The sequence below is a fragment of the Maylandia zebra genome, linkage group LG5 (assembly GCF_041146795.1).
Source record: "Maylandia zebra isolate NMK-2024a linkage group LG5, Mzebra_GT3a, whole genome shotgun sequence".
Classification (NCBI taxonomy): Eukaryota; Metazoa; Chordata; class Actinopteri; order Cichliformes; family Cichlidae; genus Maylandia; species Maylandia zebra.
In genome coordinates, this window is record NC_135171.1 from 39891570 (window position 1) to 39905016 (window position 13447).

The following is a 13447-nucleotide window of genomic DNA, read 5'->3' on the forward strand; positions in this document are numbered from 1 at the left end:
AGAGCAGGTGGAGGAGAGCCTGGAGAGGTGGAGGTGTGTAGACGTCAGTAGACGTGAGACTGAATACATGTGTGTGAATGAGAGGGAGGCGGGTGTAACGGGGAAGGAACAGAGGCAGTGACTTTGAATACCAGGACACCGTTCTGCTCAGCAAGGTGCAGATAACCAGGGTCTCTTTGAGTTACCTGGATTTATTTCACCTGAGATTGTTGATCAGGATAAGATGGCACATAAAGCTGGTTATCAGCTAAGTTGACCCAAAGTCTGTAAGTTTCTGAGCATGAGCGTGTTCATGTGAAAGAGGTGGCGTTGGAAACATCCAACCAATCACAGTCATCAAAGCAACAGCAGCTGAATTTACAAATAAAGACTAAAATTATAATATTAGAAAAATATGAAAAGGTTAGAAGAAGTAAGAGAGATGCTGCAGAGAAATCAGCAATATGAGAGGAAAAGCTCTGTGCTGTAGTTTAGTGTCCAGAACCCTGTATGAATCTGTGTGAGCGCTTTACATTTATGTTTCCATTTGTGCAACACGGTTTTAGTCTTTATTGTATTAGATGAACAACCTGGTTAATCTGTATTTATTACGAGGAGGAGCAGGAACAGCCTCAGTGTGTGTGTGTGTGTGTGTGGTTTGTGTGTGTGTGTGTGTGTGTTTTCATCATATAGGTCATATTAGTGTAAAAAAAAAAAACCTGCAGCTGTCTTTGACCCTTTTTTTTTTTTTTTGAAAGAAAGTGTACTTTATTGATCCCCGTGGGGAAATTCCTCTCTGCATTTAACCCATTCACTCAATGAAGTAGTGGGCAGCCATTGGGTACCCAGGGAGCAGTGTGTAGGGACGGTACCTTGCTCAGGGGTACCTCAGGGTAGCTGCTCAGGGGAATTGAATCCCCGACCTTCCGATCAGGGGGCCACCACTCTACCTACTGAGCTATCCCTGCCCTGTCTTTGACCTTAAAGGCTGCAGATTCCGTGGTGGGAGCGTCCTTTCTCTTTACCTCAGCCTAACCTTTTTACAATAATCTGCCATCTCTGCTCATTAATCTTTCTTCTCTCCGCGTTTCTGTGTAATTGTCGCTGTTAAACAAGTTCAATCTAAGAGGCGCTGATGTTGCGACATATACATACACCGGAAGTGCAGTTATGGTTTACTGCTTTAAGAGAATAGAAACTCAAAGTGTTTTGGAGTGCGTCAGTGCGGGAGGGGGAGTGGCTCCGAGCTTTTTCTTTTTTTTTTCTTTTTAAAAAAAGAGATGCTGTAACGTTTGATCCTCAGAGGGTTTCTGCAGACATGGAGCTTCCACCACTTCTGTTTCTGAGCTTCTGTTTCCTGACTTTCTCCGGACTGACGTTTGGTGCTGAATCCGGTAAGAAACTGATTGATTTAGAGTGATAATCAGTGCAGGCGCAGTCACGTTTCACAGCAGCGGATGGAGCTTTAACGCTGCTCAGGCTGCTGCTGTAGCGGGTGGATGACTGCGGAGTCTACACCTACATCAGCTTTTAACGCAGCCGCGTTTTAGAGTAAAACAATGAGAGGGCAGATTAATGTGCAGCATCTTCAACAATGAACCGAAACTATTCTCTTTAGTGTTTATGATCAGTTACCAGAGATGCTCATTATTCCATCCTGACGTGTTTTAACCTGTAAACACATTTCTGCTTTCATCCTGCTGACACGGTGTGACGTTTGTTTGTGACTGAAGCATCTAAAGTTTTATGTTCTCTTAAAGTGGGTCGACATCAATAAAATGACTCATAGAATAGAGAATAATTAACCACACACTCTCTCTCACACACACACACACACTGTCTCTGTCTCTCTTCCTGTTTCAGAGTTGGAGCTCTTTGGCTCCTGTACTCTTTTTCCTCACACTCCTTGTTCCTCTCACTGTCTTCTGTCACACCTGCAGTCTTCTGCTCTTTGTTACCCACCACAGTATCTGGTTGGTTGTTCAGCAGCTGCTTGTCCCTCAGAACCACAGCCCTGCTGCTCTCAACCATCACTGGTGGTGTCTCCCATCGGGACATTTGGACTTCAATGCAGCACAGATGTTCTTGTACACTTTCCCAGCTTCTTGGTTGTGGTGCTCACTGTACGCTATCCTGTTCTGGTTCTAGTATGATCAGAGCCTCTGTGCCGTCCTTTTGCCCAGGTCAATGTTCACATCTCCTCTGATATTGTAAGCCTGGGGACTTGTGCTCTCAGTTGGGTGGTTACCTTGAGTTTGGGCACAATCTCCATCTTCAGCTCAGTAGATGCATCTGTGATTGGAGGTGGCTGGACATCATCTAGTTCAGATCCACTCCTCCTTTCTATCAGGGTCAGCTCATTATCTCCATGCTGCTCACTATTGATCCCACTCAGAGCCGGACTTGGACAAAAAATTGTCGCTGGCAATTTTGGCCCAGGTGACCCACCATGATCAGTCACCCAGGTTAAATATGTGCACATGAAGCAATGATAACACTGAGTAGTGCATGCAAAAAAAAAAACAGGGAAATCGAACAATTAGTCATATAATTACATTATTTTCTGTTTAAAAGATGCATTACTTAGCAGGACTTAGGTAAGTAAAATAGGTCTTTGTGTCTCTGTCCTTCACTTCTACCCCAACAATCTGGCCCAACTACAGACAGGGGTGATGGCAGTTAATTTTGTTAGCGAGTGCTAACCTATGTGGAGCCTCCAGGGTTTGTTAAAAGTGTTGGTGGTACTGCTGGTGATGGCAGCAGTCCTGACTATTAATGTGACACATTTGGCTGCATCTGTTTCTATTTTTTTTCTGTTTCTCTCTCAGCTTTTCAGCTCCACGTATTTTTCTTTTCTTTGTCCATCTTTATCAAACACGTCTTCCACACTAAACTCTTGTTCTGCAAGGTGCACCAGTGCACAGAGAAGGTGGCCTGAATAATTATATCGACAAGGAAAAGAAAATTGACCAGATTACCAGTCCAGCCCTGATCCCACTGAGCTGTGGGCTCTGGATCTCCAGTTTCAATAGCAGCTGTGTTCTGCTGATGTTGCGCTGAGTTACTGGATGCTGTCAGTGTGGATGTTGGCTTTTACTCATCCATAGGTCTCTCATGCATAACATATAATTTTATTTAGTTTTTTAACTCTTTCAGGGTCTGTTTGTGTTTTAGTCCCAGTTCTGAGAGCGAGTGATTCAATGAGTGAAGAGACCTGGTAGGATTAATATGACTACAAAGACGAACACTAGGCTCCATTTCCTGAAGTTTTCTACAGTCAGAGTTAAAACACTCTGTGGCCCATTAACATGAGGCTGTTACTGACTGCGGTGTGCAGGTTCAAACTGGCAGGAAAGTTTTGAGAGCTCAGCTGGTGAAAAGGACACAGCTTGGATGTGTTTCAAATCTTTATCAGTGAAACATTTTTGGCCTCACAGCGTTGAAACTGTTGCTGCCTGAATTGGTGATATTTCATCAAGTGGAAATGAAGAAACCTGCTGTCACAGAAACTTTCGTTAACCTCTGATGAGCCACCTGGTCACCAGTGACCTGGTTAGAGGCAGGGTTATGTTCACTTTTATCTCTTTATATGAATTTTTTATGCACTTGCCACACTTCATCCCAGAAGAACTGCAAGACCAAAATGCTCATGAGACACTTTCTGAAACTCTGCTTGTTTAGCGTGTAGTTAAAAGCCGGTCTACACCTAACACCAGCACATGTGGCTCACTGGTGACCTGCTGCATGTTTATGAGTTTAATACGTTTCTTGTTATCTTGCCAAATTCTCCTGAGCCCACACCTGTGTTTGTTTGCCCCATAAACACAAAAGTGTGAAGATCTTTGCACCAAATCATAAATTAAGAAATGAGTTTACAGTCTTTCCACGCAGCTTTGTGGTAACAACAGTAGTTTAGATATTTTTAGTGATGTTTGAGCGAGAAAGTCAAGTTTCGTCTTCTTCAGGAAACGGATGAGGCGTGTACTGCACATGCACGTCTGTTTCTAAGAATCTCACGTTTGTTCACTTTCCTCTCCACCTCTGTCAACCCTGCACACAAAGCACAATGTGTGATGGGGAAGAAGCACTAAAGGCAGGAAGGAGCCAGTCAAAGTGACTATCAAGGAGTGTGCCTCTACTTCACATGCAGTCGTTTGTGTAAAGATACCGCATCAAGCGGATGCAGTCATATTAGCAGAAGTCCATTTACAGAGAGAGAGAGAGAGTTCACTTTAATGGACCTCACCCTCTGTGTTCTGTCAGTGATGCAGCACTTTGTTCAGTGAGCGTCTTATAGAGCAGTTAGCAGCATTTGAAATTGTGTTTAACAAGCAAAGTAAAAACCTGCTGCTGAAAAGAGGAAGGAGAGCAGAGAGCAGGACGAGGACTTTGGATTTGAGCCGTGCTGTCAGAGACTCTGCTGAGTGCCCAAAAGATGAAAATTAGATATTTGAGCAGTTTGTGTTTTTGAAGCTGTTGATGTTATTGATTATTGCTGTATGATTAGAGCGTGTCTGTGTGCTAACAAAAATAGCTGCCCTGAACTCCTGGCATAAACTCTCATAGAAAACTGTTACAGCTGAGATACTGGGGATCAGTATTTGTGAGACTGAAGAGGATGAATAATACAGGGAACACAAAAAGAATCATTTTTCAGTGTCATCAAATACACAGATGTGGACCCTTCAATTAAAAAGAAAGAAAGAAACTTTAAACTGACAATAAACATTTACTGAAAATTGACTCATGAAAACCAGACACTGCTTTTGAATTGTGGTTCAGCAGAATGATTAAAAAATGAAATTGTTCTGGACAAAAATGGTCCTCTTAATTACTTTACTACACAACCTTCGGAGGCGATCATTGTAATGAAGCGAGTTTTGTAACTGTTAGTGAGACGTCTGCACTCGTCGACGCTCCTCAGGAGAAAACTGCTTCAACTGTCTGTGGTTTGAAGGGTGCCTTTTGGAGACAACATTTCACTCCAGGATGCCTTGATACTCTTGAGATTTCAAGACCTGCTGTGCCAGATGCACCAAAGCAAAGCAAGAACATAACCGAGGCTCCTCCATGTTTCAGAGCAGGCGCTGTGTCATTTTCTTTATAAGCCTTATTTTTGCATCTGAGCTGATGTGACCTTTCAGAAAATGACTAAATGGCAAATTCCATTCATGCTTTTTCTGATTTGCTTTTAACACTGGTGTCCTCCTCGGTCGTCTTCCATTAAGTCCACTTTAGCTCAAACAGTAACGGCTGGTGTGATTTGACACTTTACTTCACCTGGAGTTCACCTCTAATCTCTTATCTCTTGGAACTTATTGATGAAATTTGTCATCAGATTTCCTCTTGCGTTCACGTCCAGTGTGTCCCTAAAAACATGAATGATACAGTATATTGTTCTGTATTCACAGAAGCATCAAGCTGCTTGGAGACAGTCTTATAGCGTTTACCTTTAACATGCTTGTCTTTAATTGTCAGTCACATCACCTGAGACAGCTCTGTCCTTAGCTCACTGTGGTTCATGTTCAGTGCGGTGCAGGAACATCAAACAGCACATTAACTACTTTTCACCCTTTAAATAGGCCGACTGATTACAAGTAAGAAGATATCTGACAATAGTTACAGGACACACCTCGGTTTAAGGTCCCTATAGTCATCTTATTTTTACTCTTTTCTAGGGGTACCATCATTTTTGTCCAGACCAGTTTAATCAGTTTGTTTTTATGAAGGGGAACTGAGCTAAAATATAAGATTTTTATAGTGAAAAAGTTTGCTGATTATATTCTTGTGGCTTTTCTTTTTTTTTTTTTAAATTAAACTTAGACCTTTTTTAAGTTCATGATTAGTAAAAATCAAGCGTGAACTTTCTTCTGATTGGCTGTCTCTGACTCATAAATGACTCTCATTATATCCTCATCACTTTGTATCTGAACACATTGTTTAATTCAAGTTTTGTCTTTCAGGACCACCTGACAGCAGAGTGATTGTGATGGAAGATGATGATGTCATTTTACCCTGCTCCCTCAGCACCAATCAGAACATTGAGAAAGAACTGTTTGTCTGGAAGAAGGAAGGAACAGTTCCTCTAAAGGAGGTGTTCATGTTTGATCCCAGCACATATAGCAAAGGTCAAGATGATGAATTCAAAGGTCGAGTCTCACATTTTCCAGAACAGCTGAAGCACGGCAACGCCTCCATAAGAATGAATAAAACTAAGCTGGAGGACAACGGAATCTACACCTGTAGTTTTCCAGTGACCCAGCCCAGTGTAAAAACATCCCGCATTGAGCTTGTTGTTGGTGAGTGCTGTTATAAATCAGCTGATTATTTACAGATGAAACAGTCAGCATGCACATCTGGCAGGCTCTCACCCCCACAGCACACCTGCAGTGAAATTTGCAATATTTAGTGAACAAAGCTGAGACTTTCCCATGTGCATCATGCGCCTGTCTACTTATCAATGATCTGAGTTGTCCATAGGGTTCAATAAACAAAATAAATTGGAATAAATAAAATAAACTATAACTTAATGAATAAATGTTAATTCTTCCTTATATATCAGACGCACGACTGTTCAAACTGACTGCCAAGTTGATGATAACACAGTCACCTCTAACATGTGTGTTTGTTTCCTTTCAGAGGGCATATTAATCTGTTAGAGCCTCTCACAGTCATGTGCACCTCTGCATGGCTGTAACTACCAGAATAAACATTTTAATAATTTCCAAACCATAAATATCTGATACCTGCCTGTTTGATCACTGTGAAATAAAATCTGTGATATTTAATGTAGTCTGTCAGTTTAACCTTTAGCTCTAACACAGATCATTTGTTGGAGGATTATACAGGAAATGACTGAAACCTTGATGTTTTAAAGCTTTTACTTCATATGTTAAAGATAGTTAATCAGTCATTATGAGGGCTAGGAGGCTGAAATTTACAGGATATCATATTCATTTCGTCTCCAATAACTGTGCCAACTTTCATGCTGATACACAGAAGCAACTCTAAGATATTGCAGACTTTATTTCAAAGAGCAAAGCAGAGCATCTCTAAACAGTGGCTGCAAACTCCACAAAAATCTCTCCAAAGTTAAGAAATTATAACAATTCATTCTGGTTTTTACACATCAAATGTTCCCAAATGCTAAACTCAACTACAAAACGATGTCTCAAATAACAGACATGCATATTTATATATTTATTATAATTTAATCGCGTCTTTTTCGACAGATTAAATAATTTGCTATGATTTGTTTTCGTTCCATTGTAACAGCGAGTCCAAATACGTTGACTTCTATATATGGTCAGACAAGGGATTTTACCGGCTTACAAAGGAGAGCGGTTTCACTACGTTAACTTTCTATTGGATGACAGCAGCTGTCAATCAAACACCCATGTAGCCAGTGTGAAGACGCACTTCTACGTTTGATTGATTGGATTAACGGTCTTCCAAACGTGCCGCCTTATGTCGGAGAAAGATACGGATTGGTTAACTCTGCTCGTGGACGTTTACAGATTTCAGAAATACCGAACTTGGTTGGTAGAATAATTTATCAATACTTTAAAATTTATTTTAATGTCGCAGTTTTAGAAGTTTGCGTAGCTCCGATAAAACTTTACGAGAGAATAAATTCACGTTTTTTCTTGTTATTTTTACTCCCGGTTAAACTAAAACGAACTGAAGTTAATTTGCGGGTTTTTTTCTTTAAATGAAGCTCATGTTTGTCTTTGAAAGCCTGTTTTATCCCAATAAACGTCTTTTATCGGTGATGCGACAGGCTAGCAGTAAGGTTAATGACTATTTACTGCCGTAAATTAAGTATTTACTGTTTTTATGTCGTAAATCCTTTGTTGAGATTCATGAATCTGCTGAAAAACGAACGTCTGAGCTTTGAAATGACGTATAAAATGTATTTATCGGTGTTTCCGGTCATCATGAAAGTAAATAGTAAAATAATTTATTATTTTTTACATGTAAACTTGGGTCGCATACAACCTCTGCGTTTCAAAAGGTTAAAGGTCCGAAACGTCTCAGGTGAGTCACGTTTGAAATGACGTCACTGTTGGTCACATTCTGTGTGTGTATATGAACTTAAACCAGCTTTACTTTACTGTTTTGGTTAGAACCTTGCAAAGCATTTACTGATTATTTTTTATGAACAGTTCAGAGAAATATTAAACCAGTTTTAGTTGTATTTGTATATATAAATATTTATAGAGTTTTTATTTTTGATACATTAATTAATTCATTATTAGTTCAGTAACCACAAATCTGTTATTGATCGAGGCAATGTGTTGTCAGACATGTGTTCGTTAGACATAGCTGTTCAGTCCAGCAGAAAACTACCTTATAAGCTATAAGTTATGGCAGTACTCTACTTTTGTTCTCAAACAAACCACCTACATCTGCACTCAGAGTAAGTAAGTAAGTACAATTTTATTTATATATCACCTTTCAAGATAAAGATCACAAATAGTTTCACAAAGAAATGCCAAGGCATTTAAAACAAAACAAACCAAAAGGTGAGTTTTTAGTTGTTTTTAAGAGACTTACTGAGTCCACAGATCTCAAGCTCAGAGGAAGAGGAGAGATTCTTGGGGCCACAGTTGCAAAAGCTCTGTCAGAGTAGCTGAACAGAAAAAAATAAGGGACAAACTACCATTGTTCTTACATAATCTATCTTTTATGTGTTCACAGGTGCAGCTTCACAGCCTTCTGTTACAAACCTTGAAGAAGAAGATCACTGGGCGTTGCTTGAGTGTGATGTTAAGAATGCTTCCCCTGAACCTTCAGTGGAGTGGTGGGACAGTAAGAATCAAACCATTCTTTCTGAAAAGCCACAGGTCTCTAAAATAGGAGATCGTTTCTCCATCACCCTCAAAGCTACTGTGAAAAAAACTGACCGCTATCGCTGTGTCGCCACACAGAAGGAAATCTACCATCAGGCACAAAAGCAAATCTATATCCGTTTGAGTGGTAAGTCTCTGGTTCTTTGGTATTCCTGCTAGAACAGCTCACTGAAAAGTATAAGTCAAGAGATGGCTACAAAAAGATTTCCAACTCACTGGACATACCACTGAGTTCAGTTAAAAAATATAAATATGTAAGTTAAAAGAAGTGATTTCATAAATATTAACCCCCTTTAGGTTAGTATTCAGTAGATGCACTTTAAGCTCAAACCACAGCACTGAGTCTGTATGGATATGTCTCCATCGGGCTGGACCATCTGCAATCTTTCTTGCAAAAAAATCTCAAGCTTAGTCAAGTTATTTAAGGATCGGGCATAAACGGTTCTTTTCAAGTCCAACCACAAATTGTCGATTGGATTGAGATCTAGGTTTTGATTTGGCTAATCTAGAACCTTGTCTGTCTAGCTTTTGCCATATGCTTGGGATCGTCCAGCTGGAAAATAAATCTTTTCCCAAGTTGCAGTTCTCTTGTAAGTGACATTATCCTCCAGGATTTAGTGTTATATTTCTGCATCCATATTCCCCTCTACATATTAAAGCGTTCCAGAGCTACTGAGAAGCATCCCAAAAGCACAATGCTGCTACCACCACAGTGGAGATGGCGTGTTTGTGGTGATGAGCAGTGTTTGGTGTTTGTGAAACAAAGCATCTAGTCTGATAGCCAAAGAACCTTCTGCCAGTTGACCTTTACCCACGTGTGTTTGGGCAAATTTCACAGGATATTTAGTATGAGCCTGATTCAACAGGGGCTCTCTTTGACACTCTGTACACAGCAAAATCTCCAGTGTTAAATTAACACTGGAGAGTGTCTATATGGGTCCACACCTCTGAGTGTTAAATACAACACTGTTGAGTGTTAAATTAACACTTTTGACAGTGTTATATGTTTAAAAGTAACCTAGTCAGTTTTGAAGATTAACAATGGCTAACACTGAGCAGTGCTGATTTTCTAACACTGGAAAATAACTCAATGTTAGAAATATTCCATTGGTCATTGGTCTTGGTCCCCCCCCCCCCCCCCCCCCCCCCCCCCCCCCACACACACACACACACACACACACACACACACTTGTCATCTTACATGATCACTCAGTTTGTGAGGACAGCCAGCTCTACGCAGATTTAGACAAATGCCATTCTCCCACCATATCGTAGTGACAATTTTAACTGAACTGTGTAGGATGTCCAGTGAAGAGTGTTTGTTTGTTTTAAGCCAAACTATATTGACTTTTTATATTAAAGCAGTAAAGGGTACCAGATCATCAGGGTAAATACTCTATATAGGTATTGTAACAGAACAGGTGTGAAGCTTAAACTCTATTGTGTATAAGTGTATATGCAGCTAAAAGATTTGTCTGTCATATCTAAGTGTTATAGATCTACTATAACACTTAGTATAGTAGATCTCTGAAAACTCATAATTGAATTTCAATTATTCTTTCTAAAGAACATAATCGAGATAGAATAATTATTCTGCTACATTCTATGTGGCAATATTATGTTCTTTTTTGCCTCTAGCTAATCTTTTTCATTTACTTCTGCCGCTCCACTCAACCGTAAACTCACTGCCCAACAGGCTGCAGCAGGTTTAGTTCAGCTCACATTTTGATGAGCCCGACAGTCTGTTTTGATGAAAAGCAAAAATAACTTTAGCTGTAAATGTAAATAGTTTCGATTTGTGCAACTTTTACATTTTATTTGTCTCCTGATTTTCAAAACTTTGGATGAGAACTAAAAACAAACCTACATTTCAGAACATTAAAGTTAAATTAAGCAAGTATTTTGTTTTTTATACTTCAAAAAATCCCTTACTTTATAGGTCTGCAAACCTAACAAGTAATAGTATTAAATGAGCATGACACACTCAGCAATGCAGTGAACTTCACTCAAAGTCAGTGATGAATTTAGTGGAAGCTGGGGGTACTGGTGGCTCTTAAAATTAGGCCTCTTTAGCAGTTTCACCAATAGTTTCCATCCACTCTTGGACTTTAAAACATAAAAAAAAATCTGATCTGTCCTGCAGAGTCATACAGTTCAGTAACATTGATGTATTCATCACACAGACTGAAACGTTTTGAAGATATCTGATTGATCACAAGAGAATAAAATGACCGTTGGCAGCATGAATTTGAACATCCATATATATAAATCATCAGGTGTTGGCAGCACAGTCAAACACTTCTCTGTGAAGGTTCTCAGTCATCCAGGTCATCGTAGTCAAAGGAGCTTTCAAAGAAAAGCGTCTGAGAAGTCCAGACGCTTTTCTTTGAAAGCTCCTTTGACCCAGTCAAACACTTCCACACACTTGTATTTACACTCTCCTAATTTAACTGAGATTTTAGCTATTGTGGTTTCATTAGTAAATCATGTTTTACTGTTAACTTATTAGTTTCCATATACTTTATAACACCTTTTATATGTTTTCGATGCAGAGGTTGTAACCTATGTTAAGTACATGTTTGCTGTAACATCTTGAGTGTGACTTCATCTTTTTTGTGTTTCAGGTGAGCCGTCTGGGACTGGGATGATGAGAGCTACTATTGTTTCAGTTATTTTTGGAATAATTGGAATAGTTGTTGTGTAATTTTACTCAATGCTCGAGGTAAGTTTGTATAATATCGTCTTCTTTAATATCAGCTTACCCATGATGTGAGGATAATACATTCATTTATTGACCCTGTTTTAAAGAAAACAAATTTCTATTGAGATTCATTAGTTTTTTGTTTTGCTTTTTTTTTCTCTGCAATTCCACAGCAAATCGAATGGGATCAAAAGCACCAGGAGGGTCTGACAGACAAGTGTTATAGTTCATCGAATTATCTCTCCACTTCTGAATTTCTCCTGACGTTTTCTGAAGCAAAGGATGGAAGAAAAGCTCCATGTCACACATCTCAATCCAGTTCTATTTTGGGGATTTAAGTCAGCTGCTTCAGTGTGAGTTTGCATGCGTGTGTGTCCATGTCTTTTATCCAGAATGTTTAACTCGTGTGTTATAAAGAACTCTTTATTTCCTGGACAAATTTTATGAAGAATTCAAAATTGTTCCAGAGCTGTTTAATGCAAGTTGTCTTATTTTAATTTGACATTTTATAAAAGTAATGTGATGATGAAGCAGGATCATATAATAAGCTACAACAGTGAAACAAGATTGTCTGCCTCGCTGTGTTAGCTTAGTGGTTGTTGGATACAGCAAATTTTGATCTTGATCCAATAATAAGTCATTACAGGGTCAGTATTACTAATGCTGATACTTTTAACGTACAACTGCAGCCTATGTAGGGAGAGCATTGTGTCGTCATTGATTAACTGAATCATCATCAGTTTGCAAATTCATTTCAAACAAATTTCAAAGAGCATTAAATCACTGTTTTGAATTTTTTTGAATTTTGAAAGAAAAGGTTGAAATTCAGCCTTTCATTGAGTTACACTGCATTTTGCATAGCAGTTCATTTGATTATGTGTGAATGAATATCTGAAGGTGAATTGTGAACATGTTAAATAAAATTGCTCAGTGACTGAAATACATTCAGCAGCTCACACTGAATCAGCCGACTTAAACTGATAAAACAAAGGTGAACTTAGCCCTGAACTGCTCTAAATGTAGGTGAACCTCTGTATAATGTGCCTCCTTTAGTATGCATATCGCTTTGCTATTATCTTAAATGAGCCTGTATGCTTTTTTTTTTTTATAAAAGTATTTCATTAAGGAGAGATCCTTTGGGAGAACTTAATATGATTTATTGAGAAATTAATCAGTTTTATTGATAATTAGACTATGATAATCTTATGGCAGAATGGAATCCCAGTTATCCCAGTGACTCAGAGTGACTGGGTGATGTGGAGATGGGGAGTAGGTGGGTTACATAATTGAGAGTCTAGAAGGGAGAATACAGAGCACACAGATTTAAATCATTCAAGCTCATTGGCTTAAAGATAGTGTGCAAGAAGATGATTGGACTAGAATAATGATGTCAGTATTGACAGAATGTGGTAGTGGTCAGACTAGCAGCTGAACACACAGTGATTACAGAACTTCCTTATTGAACTTGCTCATATGCTGCGAATGAATGATACTGCAATTGTACTGTAAGTGTGTTTCTGCTGTAACTGATGATTGTGTATTATAAAGTTATTTCACAAAGTGCTTAAAGATTTCTGCAAGTGTACAAAAAACATGAAAATAAACTCTTGTGACTTTTTTATGTACTGTGTCTTCAAACCTTTGGAAAGGAAGATAGAAGTTATCAACTGACAGGGTGTGTTGGGATGAGTGTTTCTCTGTCAGCAGTCAGTAACTGTTCATTGGTGATGTTCCAACGGTGTTAAAGCGATGCTTCCTCCTCAGATGACTTCCACAGCAATGGATGACTGTGAAGACCTTAACATATGATTCTTCGCTATGAGGTGCTGCCCCTCAAAGCACTTTACCTTAGTTAGTTACTTGCTAGATAAATTAATTTGTTACATTACGTTTGCATCACTTGTATTGTCGCATA

The 13447-nt window shown here is 39.1% G+C and overlaps 1 protein-coding gene across 1 annotated transcript; it reads left to right on the forward strand.

Annotated features, from left to right (window-relative positions):
- The first annotated feature begins 967 nt into the window (after positions 1-967).
- Positions 968-13151, forward strand: LOC106674466 (butyrophilin-like protein 10). The gene is made up of 5 exons (XM_076884345.1): positions 968-1373; positions 5943-6278; positions 8680-8958; positions 11456-11553; positions 11706-13151. Exons 1-4 carry the CDS (start codon positions 1298-1300, stop codon positions 11533-11535), a joined length of 771 nt encoding a protein of 256 aa, XP_076740460.1. The 5' UTR covers positions 968-1297; the 3' UTR covers positions 11536-11553; positions 11706-13151.
- The last annotated feature ends 296 nt before the right edge of the window (positions 13152-13447 follow it).

Excerpts from the sequence above, each read along its gene's own strand:
- LOC106674466 (XM_076884345.1), top strand. The coding sequence starts at position 1,298 with ATGGAGCTTCCACCACTTCTGTTTCTGAGCTTCTGTTTCCTGACTTTC. Across the intron at positions 6,279-8,679 it reads CCGCATTGAGCTTGTTGTTG|GTGCAGCTTCACAGCCTTCT; the intron begins GTGAGTGCTGTT and ends ATGTGTTCACAG. Across the intron at positions 8,959-11,455 it reads AATCTATATCCGTTTGAGTG|GTGAGCCGTCTGGGACTGGG; the intron begins GTAAGTCTCTGG and ends TTTGTGTTTCAG.